The sequence below is a fragment of the Muntiacus reevesi genome, chromosome 18 (genome assembly GCF_963930625.1).
Source record: "Muntiacus reevesi chromosome 18, mMunRee1.1, whole genome shotgun sequence".
Lineage (NCBI taxonomy): Eukaryota > Metazoa > Chordata > Mammalia > Artiodactyla > Cervidae > Muntiacus > Muntiacus reevesi.
The window spans coordinates 56,190,278-56,211,704 of record NC_089266.1 but is presented as its reverse complement, the minus strand read 5'-3'; the positions used below and the strand labels follow the sequence as shown (position 1 = coordinate 56,211,704).

Genomic DNA, 21,427 nt, shown 5'->3' with positions numbered 1-21,427 from the left:
TTAATGGGATTTGTTGGCCTTTAGAAACTTATTTAGTATTATTTCCTTTACGCAATTAATTTCTTTTCTCTTGGTATATTGTTTTTATTTTAAATTGGGAACACATGTGAGAAAAAGAAGATAGATGAAAGAAGCAAACAGTGGTGCAGAGGCATTTATGCAACTTGTTTTTAATTTTGAAAACAATTGAACTACTTAATGTGTCTTTTAGCCATTTATTTATTCAGTAAATGTTTACTGAGTATGTCATGTACTATCATGGTTCAGTAAGAATTGTAAAGGAATTAGAATATTTCTCATGAGATACTTAATAGTATATTGTCAAATAAAATATGAGGTTAAAAACCTTCATTATTCAGATTGGAAAGCATTACATATGTGTATGTTTGTTGGGGTGTATGTGTGATTATTTTATTGGATAAGTACTTGACTATGTGCCATGTTCTGTGTTGACTAGAGCAGGTGGTGAGTAGTTTTGGTACTTTAAGGTGTATACTGTCAGACTTCTCTTGTGCTCCAGCGGTTCACCTGCCAATGCAGGAGACACAGGTTCAGTCCCGGTCCAGGAAGATCCACATGCCACAGGGCAACTCAGCCTGTGTACCGCAGGTAGTGAGTCCACACTCCAGAGCCCACGAGCCACAGCTGGTGAGCCCACACGCCATGACTGCTGGAGCCCACGTGCCCTCGAGCTTGTGCTCTGCAACACGAGAAGCCACGCAGTGAGAAAGAAGCCTGTGCACCACAACCAGAGCGCAGACCCTGCCCGCCGCAACTGCAGAAAGCCTGTGTGCAGCAGGGAAGACCCAGAAATCAATCAATAAATGAGGAGAAATGTACTGTCTTGCCTGAAGAATCCCATGGATGGGGAGCCTGGCTGTCTACAGTCCATAGGGTACACAAGAGTCAGACACAACTGAAGCAACCTAGCACACATGGCACACACACACATACTATCTTATTGATGAATAACATACTTGCACAAGACGTGTGAAGACAGGAACAAAGTGGATTAAGAAAAGAAGTCGTAAGTGACTGGAGTGTGATACAGGGAAAATACAATAGTTAATTACCAGGCCCTGAATGCAAACTTAGAGATTCAGATCTCTGTTCCCAACTTACTAGCTGAATTAGCTTATATTGAAATAGTTTCCTCACAGGGTTCTTATGAGTATTAAACAAGATTATGTATATTAAGCAATTTGTAGTTGGTACAGAGAATATGCTCAGTACATTTTGCTATTATTAATTTTACAGAAACTGAAGTTTAGAATATAGCTCAGGTAATATTTCAGGACATATATTTTAGAGCAGAAGTGAAAGCTTCTGTCTTTCAATTCAATTTTACATCCTCCTTCTCTACCCCTGAAGCTAGTACATAGTTACTGATTTGTCACATAATACCCAGGTGGTGTTCATGGTAAAGAATCTACCTGCCAATGCAGGAGACACAAGAGATGAGGGTTTGATCCTCGATCGAGAAGATCCCCTGAACTAGAAAGTGGCAACCTGCTCCAGTATTTTTGTCTGGAAAATTCCATGGACAGAGGAACCAGGTGGGCCCCAAAGAGTCAGACGTGACTGAGTAACTGAACAAGATATGAAAGTCAATAGAGAAAAATTTCTTGGCAAAAGTCAAACATCATCTATATCTTGAAAGAAGTGATAAACATCAGTGGATGCATGAAGATAAGAGATCATCCTAAGTGAATGAGGCACCATCATCAAAAGCAAAAAAGTAAGGAGGCAAATCCAATTAGAGCAAGGAGATCCTACAGTAATGAATAAACTGAGATAAATTTGCACCAGTGAATATAAGAAATGATGCTTGATTTTATTGTAGAAAAATAATCTACTGAAAAATTTATTTGAGTGAGTAAGCTCTATGTAAATATTAAAATGCAATTAGAATGGGAAATTTTCCTAGAGTTGAAATGGAATTGACTTTAGGACCAACCATTTTCTTCCACAAGAATGTAGTAGACAAGATATTTCTGAGGGAAAGAAAACAAAGTCAACTCTAAATTCTCTAGGTAACTCACATACATTGTGACTTGTTCTAAGTAGTTATTTATAAATTGTTCCCAAATTAGATCCTTAACTGTCACATCTAAACTCCATCAGCCAGCTGGTATTTATTAATCTTAAAAATATATGAGTGTTACTATAATCTTAACAAAAATAAACTTAATGAGGCAAATTTACCCCTGTTCCCATCTCAAAAACATTCTAAAGTGTAAAACTGGTTGTGGTTAGTCGCTCAGTCATGTCTGACTCTTTGCAACCCCATGGACTGTAGCCCGCCAGGCCCCTGGAATGGGTTGCCATGCCCCCCTCCAGGGGATCTTCCCAACCTAGGGATCGAACCCAGGTCTCCCATATTGCAGGCAGGTTCTTTACTGTCTCAGCCACCAAGGAAGCCCAAGAATACTGGAATGGGTAACCTATCCCTTCTCCAAGGGATCTTCCCAACCTCGGAATTGAATCAGGGTCTCCTGCATTGCAGGTAGATTCTTTACCAGCTGAGCTACCAGGGAAGCCAGTAAAACTGGTTAGAATTTTTTTAATCCACTTTATACTTGAGTATGCTTTTAGAAACTATTCTGTTATTTAAATTTCATATTTCAGAATCCAGCTGTTTACTACTGCCATAAGCTGAAGGGAGAGTTTGTGAGGAAGCTAAAACCACACTAAAGACATTCCTGAGGAAGTCAGTAAAGAATTATGTGTGAAGAAAGACAACCATTACTTTAACTTTACCACAGCAGAAGCCTTAATTCTCCTACAGTAAGGCTTTTATAACTGAAAACAAGCTAGTGATGAGAAAAACATCCATGGGTAAGGTTCATGGTATTAACCAAATAGCATTGATTTTGCACTCATAAAACATCTCCTTTCTTCTAAAAAGAAGAAAAGGAAGAGAAGATCCAAGAGAAATAAGCCACACTTTGAAAATTCTCATCCCCCACCACATGAGTAAATAAGGCACTCAAGGCTGAAACTGAGAGGGACACTGAAAGTTGAGGAAAACTGTGGTGGGTGCTTTCCAGATCAAGCTACCATGAATTACAGCATGCACAAACGCATGCTGAATTTATGCCTAGATCTTCCTAAAGTTTTGGCTCAAGGTAAAGATTTAGGGGATGCTTGGCTAGAAGAGAGATTTTGTTAAGCCATTGAGGGGTTAGTATAATATTACATTAATCTCCTGTTTAATCTTTGTATGTATGTATATCCCATGGACAGAGGAGCCTGGTATGCTGCAGTCCATGGTGTCGCAAAGAGTCGGACACACCTGAGCGACTTTCTTCGCTAATGCCGTCATTACTATTAACAGTACTTTATTGTTTACATGGGCTTCCCAGGTGGCACTAGTGGTAAAGAACCCACCTGCAAATGCAGATAGACTAAGGGACATGGATTTGATTCCTGGGTTGGGAAGATCCCCTGGAGGAGGGCACGGCAACCCACTCCAGTATTCTTGCTTGGAAAGTCCCCATGAAGGGAGGAGCCTGGTGGGTAACAGTCTGACATAGAGTCAGACACAACTGAAGTGACTTAACACACATGTACACATAGTTTTCATAGTAGTTTTCTAGGGTTTATAATTTTACCATTACAATTCCTGTAAAGTGATCTGTTTTATTCCTCCTGCTTTACGGATGAAAAGACTGATTATGAAAGATATTGACACATTTAAACAGTTGGCTTAAGGAGTCATAAGAGATTAGAATCCTACATGGTCGCCTACTTGCCATATGATATTGTGCCAGTTTCTTTACCTTTTGGGGTCTTGGTCTCATCTTTAGTTGGAAATAATAATACCTGTGTCACTGTGGTTATTGTCAATTAATGCGTTTATGCACATAAATTACTTAGTCTGCTGCTGCTAAGTCACTTCAGTCGTGTCCAAGACGGCAGCCCACCAGGCTCCCCCGTCCCTGGGATTCTCCAGGCAAGAACACTGGAGTGGGTTGCCATTGCCTTCTCCAATGCATGAAAGCAGAAAGTGAAAGTGAAGCTGCTCAGTCATGTCCGACTCTTAGCGACCCCATGGACTGCAGCCCACCAGGCTCCTCGGTCCATGGGATTTTCCAGGCGAGAGTCCTGGAGTGAGGTGCCATTGCCTTCTCCAAAGTACTTAGTGTACTGCCTGGCTAAAAGTAAGCATGGTGGTTGAGTTGCTAAGTCTTGTCCAACTCTTGTGCTAATCTTCTCTTATATCCACTGTTGCACACAGTGAATGTTTATGCCTGGATGTAGGAAAACATAAGTAAAAACACATGCCTTGGTATGTGTCCCTGTCCTGCCCTCTCTTTTGTCTCCTCTGCATCCACCCCTTCCATGCACTCTTGAATTGAGTAATTCACACTCAGGGTTATTCTTGATCTGAGTTCATGGTTAAGTTAGCTTGGGTTCACCTTGTGTTAGTGTGCGTTAATGGTAGGCCAGGAACCAGGCTAAAAAGTCATTGTCAAGACTCACATGTCCACACCCTAAAAATGAAAAATAATGTTTGACTTATCTCCTACTTGGGTTTCCATACCACTTTACTCCATGCTGACCTTTTATGCTACACTTCAAGTAAATTTCTCTTAAGAGAAAAAAAAATGTATTCATAATTTATTTTTAGCCCTTGGCCAACAATTAGGTATCACAGTAAAAAGGCATCTTTGTTGCCTTTGTCAAATTTGTAAAAATTCTATTATACTAAAATCAGTCTTTCTCAACCTTTGAATTCCATTTAAAGTTAAAAGTCAGTAACCATTTTTTTTTTATGATCTTGACACCTATAAGTTATATTCAAGATTTTACATAGAATGTTAAGGAAGTGTTAAAGGTTTAGAGGAAGACTATTTATTTTCATATGCACTTCTTATGTTCTTAGGAAAGAGAATGCAAATCATTTTGTACTCAGAGACAGATGCTCTGAGAAATAAAAAAAAAATTAAAACACTGCATAAAAATGTGACATTTTAAAAAGTTTTTTCTCTTCCTCTTGTTTCTATGTAGAACTAGTAAAATACCATTTAAAAGTGTATTTAGAATGGTGGCAATTTAGATACAAAGATTGACATGAATTGCAGAAATCTGAGAAAATTTGGCATATTAAGGCAAATAATTTTTCAAATTCTAGTCCCTTGGGACACCTGGTTTTTACTCATAAATCAAGGATAGAGCTCGTCTAAATAGTCAGGGTATACTGAGAAGGCGTTAAGAGAATGGGTAAGAGGTGTGTGACACTCAACTCTTGAGAATCATTTATGCTCCTTAAAATATAACCCTTCTGTAAAATAAGAAATAAGGTTTTCAGTTTAAGAAGTTCTCAGACTAATCATACTTTTTGTGCAACCTTGAAATAGTTTGCATTTGTGAGTTTTTCCATAGTACCTTCAGAACTCATATAGCAAACTACTTTTGCCAAAGAGAAATTATGACCTTTTTGAATTTCTAATATGATTTTACTAAGTTTGGAAGAAAAAAAGACTTTCATTTTGCAATTAATAAGGCATTATGATGACAGGGTAAGTGGTGGGATGTATGTTTGTATTTTAAATTAATGTTTCTGTGGGACTTAATGCATAATTGGCTACTCTTTTTAGACCACGTCTTTTAAGGCTTTAAGTGAAGCTGGTTTATATGATACGTTTTAGATTTAAAGAACAAAAAATAATGAAAACAAAAGTGAAAGCTGCCAACTGATTAGCCAGAATTCTTTCTGAACAGCAGGAGCCAAGAATACCTCCTGTCAAATGAAAAGTTCTATTCCAATTAAATTTCCTATTAATGTGTACCCTGTTGTCTCTTAGATATTGCCCCTTCTTGGACTGATAACTATGGGCCACAAGGAAAGAAGATTTCCCTAAGTCCATCCGTTCGCGTTAAGGTAGAGAAACTGGAAATGGTAAATACTTGAAATTGTTTCAGTTTTCTTCTGTGAAACTATAGCAAGGAAGTATTGTCATTCTTTGTGAGGATAAAAGATTGGAGCCATTAGTTTCTTGAGTTATCCATTTGCAGTTGATTAGACTTCAAACCTGTAATGCCAATAAGTACAAGGAAGTAATACCCCATTACTCAATTTTTGAAAAAGTGAAGGGAAGCTAAATCCTAAACAACAAAATATAAACCTACTTAGATAAAAAGAAAATGGTAGCAATGTACCCAAAAAATCATATGGAGGATAACTTTATATTGAGAGTTTCTATTTATAAAAGAAACAAGATGATTAAAAAAGAAAAATTATAAGCAGAAAAAGATTTTAAAACTTTTCCTCTCAGGTTACCTGGGAGCTGACAGCAAAAATATATGAAGGTTTTTGGGTTGTTCGTTTGTTTTTTAAATATGAAAATGGATATAGCGCTAAAGGTTCACAGCCTCTACTTTCCTGTCAGTTTTTGTGAATAATGATTGTTTTCATTTAGGAAGAGTATAAAAATGCATAGCTAGAGTAATTATGCATTACCATTCACTCACATATTCAGAGCTTTGCATGGTCCTCTAATAATACCCTTATAACACCAGTTTGAATCTTACTCATTGTTCAAATTCTGACTCAGTTCCAACTCCTTTGTCCAGCTTCTTGCTAACGTTTATAGTTTAGGCCCAAATTGCCATTTTTGCACATCTGTAGCAATGAACATCACTTTACAGTACCCTGAAATCTTCTGTGTTTTATCAGCGAGTGAAAGCTTGCAATCTCTTTGTACCACTACTTAAATCTGTGCCATCACACAAATCTGATTTGTGCTCTGTAAAATTTTCTCATTAATTAGATACTTGATATGTCTCCCTTGTGTCTTCAAAATCCTGAGTATCTTTTTCTGTGTTTTGCTTTCTTTTTGTGGCTGAAATGTAGGTTCTGGATAATGGCAAGTTTTACAATCAGTAACATTAACATCATCAAAAAATAGAATGTTTGAGATTTAAAACCATATCTATCAATATCTAAAAATGAATAACTACTGTTTTTTAATGATATTGCTGTTATATACATTTTGGAATATCTGAGGTTTAATACTAATCATTCCTCTGGATAAGGAGAAAATTATTCAGCTAATGACTTTACCTGGCAGTGTTTATTCCTTGAATTAAGCTAGTTAAATTTTTCTAGCACATACTTTAAAAAAATGGTTAATTTTCTTAGAGTATGGAAATCATCTAAATTGTATTGATTCTGAGAACTGTGAGTTGCTTGCATATTGAATCGGTATTCCACTTTTAGTCTTCCTTTTAGCCTAAGGAAATTGATTATTTTTGTAGCAAAATAAAATTAGTTTTATAGCCAAGAAAACCTACATTCTGTGTAAATTCAGCTTCGGTGCTTTTATTCCAGATATTTTCAGTGACTGTATGTAGTAGAGCAGTCTTTGTTTTCAGAGTTTGAAACTAAATTTCATGCAATAAATATTTTTTTCTAAAATCCATTTTAGCTTCTATCCACCCATGTTTTCTAAGTTACTCTTACCTTTTTAAATAGTTGCATATTAATGTAGTAATATCTGTTTCAGTTTAATTTGAAATAGATCCTTCTATTTTAGTTGCTACTTTGTAGACAGATTCAACTTTATTGTCCATTACATTTTTAACATATTTCCTATTTACTGATAAATGTGTTTAAGTGTTTAAAATGTAATAAAATTCTATCTTTTTGCTATATTTCCTATAAGTATTTACATATAGTATCTAGGAAATTGGTAATATAAAATTTTTCACAGGGAAAAGGTGTTGACTGGTTGTGTGGTTATTAAGTCATTAGCCAAACAATTTTTTTTTTCTGGGTTGCAATTTATTTTAAGAAACAGTGTCCCAGTTATCTTATTTTCTTCCTTATCCATCATTTTTCTTAACAGAACAAGTTAACAAAAAATTGGGTGGGGGGTACAATTTTTAAGAAAGGCAGAGAAGTTAGAATTTGATGAGGGAAATTATCTGTGAAATGTGTGTTTCTGAGGCATTGTTTTCATGAACTCCTTCATGTTTTAGTAGTCTACGGTGACAGTTTTATATCAGGATATACTGGAAAGTAATTTCTAACACTGAACTAATACTGTGTGTCTCGTTTGATCCCATTGTTAAACTTATAAGTAGGTATGGTTAAATATAGAAATAGGGATATACTTTTTAGTTGGCTTGAAGGTAGAAAATTATTGCACCTCCTTGCTATCTATATTTTTGTACCAGAGAAAGATGCTTTGGGTTACAGATGCCATTTCACTGATGTTTACTTTATTCTTGCCATTTCTATAACATTTGAAGAAATCTGTAGTGAGCAATGGTACCCAATGTCTGAATATAGTTAATGAGGTATTCTTTGTATTAGGTTGGGAAGTACGTGACTAATATATTAAGGAGTGACAGTTTTAAAATTCATCATTTGTTAGATATCAGAAAAATTTAAGGACATTTATGTGTCTGACAAATTTACATTTTTATTTACAGTTAAACTGACAAAATTGTGTTTTTATTTACAGTTTAAAGATGACATTAGTTATTCAAGAAATCATTGGAACCTATTTTTAATCAAAGATAAATTACCTGCAATATTTTTTCTAATTGAAGTGTAGTTGATTTACAGTATTATATTAGCTTCAAGTATGAAGTGAAGTGGTTGCTCAGTTGTGTCCGACTCTTTGCGACCCCAGGGACTATAGCCTACTAGGATCCTCAGTCCATGGGATTTTCCAGGCAAGAATACTGGAGTGGGTTGCCATTTCCTTCTCCATATTCTTCAAGTATATCACATAGTAATTCAGAATTTTTGCAGATTATTCTCCATTATAGGTTATTATAAAATGACTATAATTCCTGTGCTATACAGTAAACCTTTGCTGTTCATCTCTTTTATGTATAGTAGCTTATATCTATTAATTCCATACCTGAGATTTTTCCATAATTCCCCCCTTTCCTCTCCTCTTTGATAATCATAAATTTTTTTCTATACCTTTGAGTCTGTTTTGTATATATGTTTGTATTGTGTTCTAGATTCCACATGTGATATCTTATAATTCTTGTCTTTGACTTATTTCACTAAGTATATTCTCTAGGTCCATCCATGTTGCTGCAAATGGCAGAATTTCATTTTTTATGGCTGAGTAGTATTCCATTATATATACACTCACACAAACACAAGCACACACCCATCTTCATAATCCAGTCATCTGTTGAAAGGCACTTGGGTTGCTTACATGACATAGCTGTTATAAATAGTGCTGTTATGAACATTAGGGTGAGTGTATCTTTTTGAATTAGTGTTTTCATTTTTTTCCCGATGCATACCCAGGAGTAGAGTTGCTGAATCATATATGGTAATTGTAATTTCAGTTTTTTGAGGAAGCTATTTACCATTTTCCAAAATTTCAGCACCTGTTTACACTGCTTTTAACAGTGTTAAAGGGTTCCCTTTTGTCCATATCCTTGCAGCATTCAATATTTGTAGGCTTTTTCAATGGTAGTCATTCTGACAAGAGTGAACTGTTTATCTCTTTATTGTTTTGATTTGCATTTTTCTTGTAATTAGTTCTGTTGAGTGTCCTTCCGTGTGCCTATGTCTTCTTTGGAGAAATGGTTATTCAGGTTCTGTGTTCTGTCCATTTTTTGATTAGGTTGTCTGGTTTTCTTTTTTATATTGAGTTTATGAGTTTTTTATATGTTTAGGATATTGATCCCTTGTCTGGTGCATCATTTACAAATATTTTTTCCCATTCCATAGCTTGTCTTTTCATTTTGTCTATGGTTTCCTTTGTTGGACAAAAGCTTTTAAGTTTAATTAGATTGCATTTGTTTATTTTTGCTTTTAATTCTTTTGCCTTAGAAGACTGATTCAAAAAAATATTCCTATAATTTATGTCAAAGAGTATTCAGCCTGTGTTCTCTTCTAGGAGTTTTCTGGTTTCTGTTCTTACATTATGCCTTTAAACCATTTTGAGTTTATTTTTGTATATGGTGTGACAGAATGTTCTAATCTCGTAATTTTACACGTGACTTCAGTTTTTCCAGAACCACTTGTTAAGAGATGATCTTTTCTCCATTGTGTATTCTTACTTCCTTTGTTACAGATGATTTGGCCATTTGCAGTCTTTCCTGTTTCTATATGAATTTTATGATTGTTTATTCTAGTACAGTGAAAATGTCCTGATATTTTCATAGAGATTGGATTAAATCTGTAGATCTCTTATTCCACTTTATATCAACTTCAGTTTCCTTCATTGTTGTTTTATTAGTTTTCAGAGTATATGTCTTTCACCATAAGATTATTCCTAGGTATTTTATTCTTTCTGATATGGTTTTTAAATGGCTATCTTTCTCTTTCTGATATTTAATTATTAGTTTATAGACCACAACACAATTCTGTATATTAATCTTGTATCCTACTACCTTGTTTAAATCATTTATTAGTTCTAAAAGTTTTCTGTAGAGACTTTAGGGTTTTCTCTCTATAGAACAGATGACTCAGATGTCATCTGCAAATAGTGACAATTTTACGTTTTCAGTTTCAACTTGGATACCTTTCATTTCTTTTTCTTGTCTTGTTGCTGTGGTTGGAACTTCTAATATTTAAGTAGAAATGGTTAGAGTGGGCATTCTTGTCATGTTCCTGAATTTAGCATGAAGTAATTTAGCTTTTCATCATTAGTATTATCTTGGGTTTGTGTCTGTTGCAAATGGCCTTTACTATGTTCAGATGTGTTCTTTCTATATCCACTTTGATGCAAGTTTTAATCATGAATGGATGTTGTATTTTGTCATGTGCTTTTTCTGTGTCTTTTGAGGTGATCATGTGATTTTTATCTTTTCTTTTGTTAATGGGGTATATATCACATTGATTGATTTGCATACATTGAATCGTCTTTGTGCCCCTGGAATGAATCCAACTTGATCACGGTGTATAATCTTTTTAATGTATTATTGGATTTGGTTTGCCAATATTTTTTGAAGATTTTGCATCTGTATTCATCAGTGATATTGGCACATAATTAATTTTTTTGTGGCATCTTTGTCTGGTTTTGGTATCACAATAATGGTGGCCTTGTAGAATGAATTTGGGAATGCTCCCTCCTCTTCAAATTTTTTGAAATAGTTCACGAAGGATAGGTATAAGTTCTTTCTATGTTTGGTAGAATTCCCAAGTGAAGCTATTTGGTTGATCCTGGACTTTTGTTTGCAGATTCTATTATTTTTATTACAGAGTCTATTTTACTTGTAGTGATTGTTCAAATTGTCTGTTGTCTTCTTGACTCAGTCTTAGCAGTTTATGTTTCTAGAAATTTGTCTGTTTCTTCTGGGGTGTCCAATTTATTGGCATATAACTGTTTATAGTATTCTCATGATTTTTTGTATTTCTGTGATGTCAGTTATTATTTCACCTCTTTCATTTCTTAATTTGTTTATTTGGGTCCTCTTTTTTTCTTTTTGGTGAGCCAAGACACACATTTGTCAATTTTATTTACCCTTTCAAAAAATCACCTCTTGATTTTATTCTTTCCTATTGTCTTTTTTATCTCTATTTTATTTCCTCTGTGATATTTATTATTTCCTTCATTCTGCTGGCTTTTGGCTTTGTTCTATTGTTAATTCTCATGCATGGTAAGTTAGGTTGTTTATTTCTTGAGAAAGACCTGTGTCACTGTGAACTTCCCTCTCAGAACTGTTTTTGGTTTGTTTATTTTTTTTTTCTTTTAAACATCTCAAAGATTTTGTAAAGTTATATTTTCATTTTTATTTGTCTTGAGGTATTTTCTAATTTCTCTTTGATTTCATCATTGACCCATTTTAATAGCTTGTTGTTTAGTCTCCATGTGTTTATTCTTTTTGTATTTTTCTTTCTGTACTTGATTCCTAGTTTAAGGCCATTGTGGTCAGAAAAGATGCTTGATGTAATTTTTTAGATTTGTTCAGATTTGTTTTGTGTTGAGTATGTGATCTATCATAGAGAACATTTCATGCATACTTGCAAAGAATGCATATGCTTCCTTTGGGGGGAATGCAGTGCCCTGTAGATATCAATTAAATCCAACTCTATTGTGTCACTAGGACCTTATTGATTTTCTGATTGATTTTCTGTTTGGACAGTTTGTCCATTAATGTCAGCAGGATGTTAAAGTTTACTGTTATTGTACTATTGTCATTTTCTTCATTTGTTTCTATTAATATTTGCTTTATATATTTAGGTCCTCCTATTATTAGGTGCATATGTTAATGAGTGTAATATCTTTTTATATTGATCCCTTTATTATTGCATAATGTTCTTCTTTGCCTTTGTAATAACCTTTCTTTTAAAGTCTATTTTGTCTGATACACATATTGTTATCACTTTCTTGTCATTTGCATTTTGCATGAAATAGCTATTTTCTGTCCCCTTTCAGTCTGTATGAAGTGATTCACTTCCCTAAAGTGATTCTCTTCTAGACAGTGTATTGAATGATTTTGTATTTTTATCCAATCAGCCATCTTTTGATGGAGTGTTTATTCTGTTGACATTTACAGTAATTATTGGTAGGCTCTGGGAGTTGGTGATGGACAGGGAAGTCTAGAGTGTTGCAGTTCATGCGGTTGAAAAGAGTCAGACACAACTGAGCGACTGAACTGAACTGAAATTACTTACTGCCATCTTATTACTTATTTTTCTGTCATTTTTGTAGGTCTTCTCTGTTTATTTCTTCTTTTTTTGCTTTTCCCATTGTGGTTTGATGATTTTCTTTAGTAATTTGCTTGATTTCTTTTATTTTTAATTTTTTGTGTGTCTTTTGTAAGTTTTTGCTCTGTGTTTACCATGGGGTTCATGTATGTTGACCCAGAGTTATATATACTTCATTTAAACTGAAAGGCATTTAAATTCAAATGTGTTCTGGAAGACCTACATTTTTTTCTCTCCTCCCCCATATTTAGGTTTTGATCTCAGATTTCACTGTTGATGTTTATCCCTTAACTGTTTATTGTAGAGTTGCTTTTATAGTTTTTTACCTTTTAATCCACATATTGGCTTATTTAAGTTTTTTAAGTAAACTGTGATCCCTATTATATATCTGTCTTTTCTAATGGGCTTTATCCTTTCCTATAGATGCTTACTTCCTTTCCATTTAGAGAAGATCCTTCAGCATTTTTTTTTTAAGGGTAGATCTGGTATTACTGAATTCATTCAGTTTTTGCTTGTCTGAAAAATCATCTTTCCTTCTTTCCTACATGATAATATGGCTGAGTAGAGTCTCCACATTTTGAATATACATGCCACTCCCTTCTTACCGGCAAAGTATCTGCAAAAAAATCAACTGTTAGCCTTATGGGTATTCCTTTGTATATGACTCTGTTTTTTTCTTGCTGCTTTTAGAACTGTCTCTAACTTTTACCATTTTAATTATGACATATCTTACTGTAGGTATGTTTGGGTTCATCTTGTTAACGAGCCTCTGTGCTGCCTGTGCCCAGATAACGTTTCCTTCCTTTCGTTTGGGAAATCTACAGCCACAACTTAATCACGCATGCTTTTGATACCCTTTTTCCTCTCGCTTCTCTTCTCACGTTATATGAAACCCTATAATGTGCATATTGGCATACTCAATATTATCCCAAAGATGTCATATATTACTTTTTAAAATTTGCCTTTCTAACTGCTGTTTTGATTGGATGATTTCCATTATTTTATCTTCCAGATCACAAATGCATTTTTCTGTGTCATTTAGTTTGCATCCATTTCTTCTAGAGTTTTTTTTATTTATTTCAGATATTTAATTAACTATCTGTTTTCAACTATATGTTTTTTTATATTTTCTAGTTCCTTGTTCAAATGATCTGTATTTAGATAAATTATTTTCCTTAACTCAGTTAGCAATGTTTTAAAGTCTTTATCTGGAAAATTATGTTTCATTATTTACTTTCTTCAGGGATTTTCTGTTACTCTTTCATTTGAGAGTAGCTCCTCTGTCTGTCCATTTTAGTTTTCTCTATCTTTGTGAATTTAGGTGAAAGATGTGCCTGTTGTGATCTTGAGGGAGTATTCTTATGTGAGAGCATCCCTATGCAGACTGCTTGTGCCCAGTGTCTTTAGCGGGAGGGCTGGATTTGATATGGGTGCCCATCACATCTTTCCTCAGGGTGTGCTGGCAGCTGTCACTTTGGTAGGAGGTGTGGCTGCTGATGGAGGAGCTAGAGCTTGCACACGGTATGAGATGGGACTTCTCTGGTCACTGAATGTCACCACCCTGTCAGGGGCGGGATTTGCTCCCAAGTGGCCAAAGCAGAATCCCGGAAGGTCAGGCTCGAACTGGCTCTGTTTCCCTTAGTATGTATTTTTACTTCTCCTTGCACTGGGGCCTTTGCCCCAAAGGAGGGGAGTCCTGCAGCAAGTGGGGCTGTATATTTGCAGACGTCTAAGTCTGCCTCTGCAGACAGCAGCACCTCTGCTCAGATGCAGACCATGTTCACCTCTTTCCCTGGTTGTGGTGCCCGCAGATCTAGTGCTGTCCTGTGGCTTAGAGTGAGCCGAGCTGGCGTGTTTGCTCAGCTTAGGCTGGTGTACTTAGCAAGGCAGGTGCAGGAAGTCTGCCCCCATGCTACCGTCATAAATGTGGGCTGTTTCTGGGGCACCTCCTGAGCAAGCCGCCACTGCCTACCTGGGCTGCGCCCTGCACCCCTAGGTCACCTCTGCACCCCTAAGCCAAGTCTTTGCCCAGGTCCTGGGTGCCCTAGGTCCAGTACATGCTGTGACGTAGACTGAGTGGGACTGGGTGTTCTCTCTGCTTGGGCTGAGGAGCACAGCACGGCGGCAGTGGCTAGCACAGAACTCTCTCCACCCTGCGAGAGTGCCTGCCCACCCCTCAGGAGTGGCCTCTGGGCTTCTCCGCCCTTTCTGTCTGTTCTCACAGTTCTCCCAGTACCCACGGGGGCTTGTGTCTCCCCAGACTTGGACTGGGACACCCGGTCTGTGGTTCAGCCCACTCACTCCCAGAATGAATGTCCGTCCCTGTGATCTCTCTTTTCCTCTAAGTTCCCAACCACAGGCATAGGTCCCAACCCGATCACTTCTCTTCCTGTCCTGCACAACTAGCCGTATCTTTCTTTCAGTCTCAGTTGTATGAAGGTCCTTATACCAGTTTCCAGTTACTTTTCCTTGAGAATTGTTCCATATGTCAATGTATTTTTTATGTGCTTGTGGGAAGAGGTGAGCTCCATGTCCTCCTACTCTGCCATCTTCATCTCCCATCAAATTACTTCCAATTTAAATTTATGAGCTTACCTCCCTCACCAGCATGCTGTGTTCTTCCAGAGTAAATTTTACTTTTAACAAAACTTTCATCTGTTACTGTTTCGCTCAGGAACAATTTGCACTGTAGTTAATTGCATTTTTCAGTATTATTATTGCTTAATATAATAAGAACCACTGTATATTGAGTACCTTCTGTGATGGATATTTTATTTGCATTATTTTATAAAATTGTTTTTATTTCTTTATATGAAAATATTAACTATATGCAAGAATGATTGAATTTTATGTCTAAAGATTAAAGAATAATAAATACACATGTACCCACCATCCAGGTAAGAATGAGAATCTTTGACATTGCCTCTGCCTTTCTTCTTGATCATATATACCTCTTTCCTCAATAGGTAATGCTATTCTGAATGTTGAGTATCATTTATATGCTTTTCACTACTTGATTGCTAAAATATTAATGAGGTCAAAGTGTTTACTTTAAGCTTTGCTTAAGATATTGTTAAAATTTTGCTTCTGTTTCCTCAATTCCTAGAAAAGCATGTGGCTCATAGTATATGCTCAGAAAATAATTGTTCAATTCGTGTATTTTTTTTCTAAAGTAAGTGTGCAAATTTTCATTCCTACCAGTCTTATGGAAGTATTCCCATTGTTCCATATAGTTTACATTTAGTCTTATTATAATGCATTTTTATTTCTTTATCCTGTCATATTTTTAAATTTTTCTTTGTTCTTTTTTTAATCCCTTCTTTTTCCCCTCTGTCTTTACTGTATTTTTTTGGTTTGATTATGTTTGATTTTTTTCGTTGGTGGTTTTTGCATTTTATTTTTATTCTTCCCCATCATGTTTAGAAATTAAGCCTTTTCTTGGTAATCTTTTAATTGTTACCTTAAAATTTAAACATTCATCTTGAACTTAGTCTCAAGATAATCAGAATCTTTACCTTTCTTTCAGACATACAAGGTACTTATATACTTATAACACTTTAACTCTGATTAGCCTCTTCCCAGCTTACATGCTTATAATTACCCACTATTTGACTTTAGTGAGGCATTGTTTCTCTAATTTACTTTCTTTGCAGTCACCTCCTAACCTCACATAACCACTGAGTTTCTAATTTATTTTTTCTTTTTCTTTCTTTCATTTTGTCATTTAAATAGTAAAAGTATAATAACACATTTATAGGAGAATTGAAAAATGCAGAACAGAGTTACATATCATTCCACTATATACTACAATTATTTTTAAGTAGATAAACTAAAATTTTTTATTAATAGTTGGAGTTTCAATATCAAACTCTCAAAAATTAATAGAATGAATAGATAGAAAAGTAGAATGATATGGTAGACCTGAAAAGCACTATGAACCAATTCAATATAATTAAGATTTATACAATTTTCACACAATGGCAGGATACAAATTCTATTCAAATTCTTATAGACTATAAACCAGGAGACACTTTAACATACCCAAGGATATAAAACAAGGTGCAAAAATTTCATGGTCTAGCTCTAGTAATTTTCTGGAAGAGTCTTTAGGGTTTTCTATGTAGAGGATCATGTCATCTGCAAACAGCGAGAGTTTCACTTCTTCTTTTCCTATCTGGATTCCTTTTACGTCTTTTTCTGCTCTGATTGCTGTGGCCAAAACTTCCAACACTATGTTGAATAGTAGTGGTGAGAGTGGGCATCCTTGTCTTGTTCCTGATTTCAGGGGAAATGCTTTCAATTTTTCACCATTGAGGGTGATGCTTGCTGTAGGTTTGTCATATATAGCTTTTATTATGTTGAGGTATGTTCCTTCTATTCCTGCTTTCTGGAGAGTTTTAATCATAAATGAGTGTTGAATTTTGTCAAAGGCTTTCTCTGCATCTATTGAGATAATCATATGGTTTTTATCTTCCAATTTGTTAATGTGGTGTATTACGTTGATCGATTTGCGGATATTAAAGAATCCTTGCATTGAAATCATACAGAGTCTGAATCATGTTAGAGATCAACATCAAAAGATATTTGAAAATAACCCATATTTTTAAGTGCAATATGACATTTACCTAGAGAGATCTTTGACTTAGCCATTGAAAGTCTCAATAAAGTTGAAAAACTGAAGAAACACAGAGGGTGATTGCAGAGAAGAAAGCATATAATGAGAAATTAACATCAAAAATGCTTTAAAATCTCATGTATATGAAAATTAAATGTCCACTTTTAAATGATGGGTATATCTAAGAAGCCATAACAAGAAAAATTAGAAAATGTTTGTAACAGAATGAAAATGAAAAGAGAATTTATCAGAATTTGTTGCATGCAGCTAGAGCTGCTCAGTACTGGATTCAATGTGGAATCTTGAAAACGGTGTGAAAACGACGTGATTTGTTATTTTCTATCTGGTATTTTAATAATTTTGAACTATGGACAGAAGTACGTAATATTATACAGGAGGCAGCAAACAAAACCATCTCAAAGAAAAAGAAAAGCAAGAAGGCAAAGCAGTTATCTGGGGAGGCTTTACAAATAGCTGAAGAAAGATAAGAAGTAGAAAGTAAGGGAGAAAGGGAAAAGTATATCCAACTAAACAAAGAGTTCCAAAGAATAGCACGGAGAGACAAGAAGGCCTTATTAAATGAACAGTACATAAAACTAGAAGGAAAAAAAATAAGGGGAAAGACTGGAGATCTCTTCAGGAAAATTAGAAATATCAAGGCAACACTTTGCCCAAAGATGGGCACAATAAAGGACAGAGATGGTAGAGACCTAGTAGACAATGAAGAGATCAAGAAGAGATGTTAAGAATACATGGAAGAACTATACAATGAAACAGATTGCTTCAATCATGTGGTCAGTCACATTATGGAGAGTGAAGTCAAGTGGGCCTTTGGAAGCACTGCCGTTAATAAAGCTAGTGGATGTTATGGAATTCCAGTAGAACTATTCAGAACCCTAAAGGATGATGCCATCAAGGTGTTGCACTCAATATGTCAGCAAATCTGGAAGACCCAGCAGTGGCCCCAGGACTAGAAAAGGTCAACCCTCATTCCAATTCCCAAGAAGGGTAATACTAAAGAATGTGCTAACCATTGGACAGTTGCACTCATCTTCCATGCTAGTAAGGTCATGCTTAAAATCTTATGTGCTAGGCTTCAGCATTATGTGAATCAAGGACTTCCAGATGTCCAAGCTGTGTTTAAAAAAGGCAGAGGAGCCAGAAATCAAATTGCCAACATTCGTTGGATCATAGAAACCAGAAAAAACAGAAAAAAAAAAACAGATAAAGGAATTCCAGAAAAACATCTTACCTCTGTTTCATTGACTATGCTCAAGCCTTTTACTGTGTGGATCATAACAAACTGTGGAAAGCTGTTAAAGAGATGGGGATACCAGACTCATTGGTTCAAGATTGAGAAAGGAGTACAACAGGGCTGTCTGCTGTTACCCTGTTTATTTAACCTATACCTGAGCATATCATGAGAAATGCCAGGATGTGGTAGTTACAAGCTGGAATCAAGATAGGCGGGAGAAACATAAACCTCAGATATGCAGAAGATACCTCTCTAATGAGAGAAAGCAAAGAGGAGCTAAGGAGCCTCTTGATGAGGGTGAAGGAGGAGAGTGAAAGAGCCAGCTTAAGACTAAATATTAAAAAAAAAAAAAAATTGATCATGGCATCCGACGCCATTACTTCATGACAATAGAAGGGGAAAAGGTGGAAGTAGTGACAGATTTCCTCTTGGGTTGTAAAATCACTGCAGATGGTCACTGTAGTCATGAAATCAGAAGACGTTTGCTTCTTAGCAGGAAAACTATGACAAATCTAGACAGGGTGTTGAAAAGTAAGACATTACTTTGCTGACATAGGTCCATATCATCAAGGCTGTGGTCTTCCCAGCGGTCATGTATGGTTGTGAGATCTGGACCATAAAGAAGGCAGAACACCAAAGAACTGATGCCTTTGAACTGTGGTGCTGGAGAGGACACCTGAAAATCCGTTGGACAGCAAGGAGATCAAAGCAGTCAATGTTAAGGGAAATCAACCCTGAATACTTGTTAGAGGGACTAATGCTGAAGCTGAAGCTCCAATATTTTGGTCATCTGATGCAAATAACCGACATGTTGGAAAAGTTCCTGATGCTGGGAAAGACTGAGGGCAGAAGGAGAAGAGGGCATCAGAGGATGAGATGCTGGATGGCATCACTGATGCAATGAACATGAACTTGGGTAAACTTCAGGAGATGGTGAGGTCTGGGAGGACTGGTGTGCTATAGTCCATGGGGTTGCAAAAAGTTGGACACGATGACATAAAATAGAAAGCATTGTATGTAGTTTAATTTTGGCAAAAGGGTATGTTATTTATTTTTTTAAGTATATAGATGCTATATTCAAAGAAGAAGTCAGGAAAACCATACACCAGTTGACAAATAGTGTTTGTCTCTGGAGCAGTGGGTTCTTAAGGTCAGGGATGCAGGTGTTTTGCCTCAGGGGACATTTGACGATGTCTCAGGACATTTTGGAGAAGGACGTGGCAACCCACTCCAATACTCTTGCCTGGAAAATCCCGTGGGTGAAGAGGCCTGGTAGGCTACAGTCCCAGGGGTCGCGAAGAGTCGGACACAACTGAGTGACTTCACTTTCACTTTTCACTTTCATGTGTTGGAGAAGGAAGCGGCAACCCACTCCACTGTTCTTGCCTGGAGAATCCCAGGGACAGGGGAGCCTGGTGGGCTGCCATCTATGGGGTCGCACAGAATTGGACACAACTGAAGCGACTTGGCAGCAGCAGCAGCAGCAGCAGCAGAACATTTTGGGTTTTTACAGTTTGGAGAATGCAACCAAATTAGGACTCACTAAAAAAATAAAAAAAGAAAGAAAATACTTCCTAGAATGTTATATATGAAAATTTAAAATATACTTCTAAATAAGTTATGTCAAAAACATTGCTAGGAAATATATAAAGGAAGTTAAATCTTACTTGTATCAATAGTTAGAATACAAATGAACAAACAACATACTATTCCATAATCAACATACTGACAAAAATTAAAGTGTGATAACAACAAGTAGTTCACTTTTTAAAAATTCAAATGGTGTCCAACTGGATGAATGTATTATTATTATCCATTCTGTAATTGATGGACTTTTTAGAATTTCTCCAGTCTGTTTTTTATAATGACATTTTACATGTCTCCTCATCATAGGTTATATATACTGTCAACTTTCTTAGATACTGTAAAATTGTTCTCCAAACTGGTTGTACCAATTTATGCACAACACTAGTATATAAGCACTTCTATTCTTCTACATTCTTAACAACATTTGCTGTTATCACACTTTAGTTTTTGTCAGTATGTTCAATATTAAACTATAACACTGAGGTAAAAGATAAAAATAATTTGTAAGGCTATCCTTTGCCTTATACTGTTCGTGTGAAATCATAAATATATAAGAGTACATGTTATTAGGGAATAAATGTAGTGGCCTCAAATCCTGGACAGGAAGGCTACCTTAGCTTTAGGATACTGGTTCCTGCTGAGAACAATGGAGAAAGCTTTCAGCCAAGTGTATAATGTTTATTTGCTAAATAGGCAGATACCAATGAGTGTCTATTTAGGTGTTCTTTGTATTATTGTCTTTCCTTTTTTTCCTTTTCTCTGTATTTGGAATATTGTATGACTAAAGGAAAAGACTATCAAAAGTTAAGAATCATTCTCCTATGTTATGCAAGGCTATGACTGTATAGACAGGGCAGGCAGATGATGCTGACTTAAGCTCTAGAATCACTTTTGAAGAAATCTCCTGATGTTTTCCCTTCTTCTCGTTTGCTTTTCTCACTATGCCCAGCCATCTATACATTGACCTGTTTATTTTTGCTGCGGGAGTCTGGATGGCTGCAGTCCATGGTTCACAAAGAGTCGGACACGACTGAGCAAATAAGCACACATCTCTGTACACACTTTATTAAATTGCATATTACACTAGTTACATTTATTTATATGTTGTTTTCACCATAGAGATGATGGTAGATATGGCAATATCTTGTCTGTATGTCCCTTTGCATAGTTCAGTGAATAAAAAATAGTAAGCACTAAATACATATTTGGTAAATGAAGTGATGGATGGCTTAGCAGATTTCAAAGGAGGAAGCAATATATAAAGGGCAATTACTAGTATTAACTTTTACCTACATTTCAGTTTTGATATTCTTGCCAGAATCTAATAATAGGT

General features: G+C 35.8%; 1 protein-coding gene across 9 annotated transcripts in view; it reads left to right on the top strand.

The window, feature by feature from the left end:
* The window catches only part of STXBP4 (syntaxin binding protein 4), a 204,714-nt gene that overhangs the window by 47,992 nt on the left and 135,295 nt on the right, over positions 1-21,427 (top strand). For all 9 annotated transcript variants that reach the window (XM_065908595.1, XM_065908592.1, XM_065908598.1 and 6 more), the window contains one exon: positions 5,811-5,905. In XM_065908595.1, the coding sequence (XP_065764667.1) occupies positions 5,811-5,905 (95 nt within the window). The remainder of the gene's footprint in view (positions 1-5,810; positions 5,906-21,427) is intronic.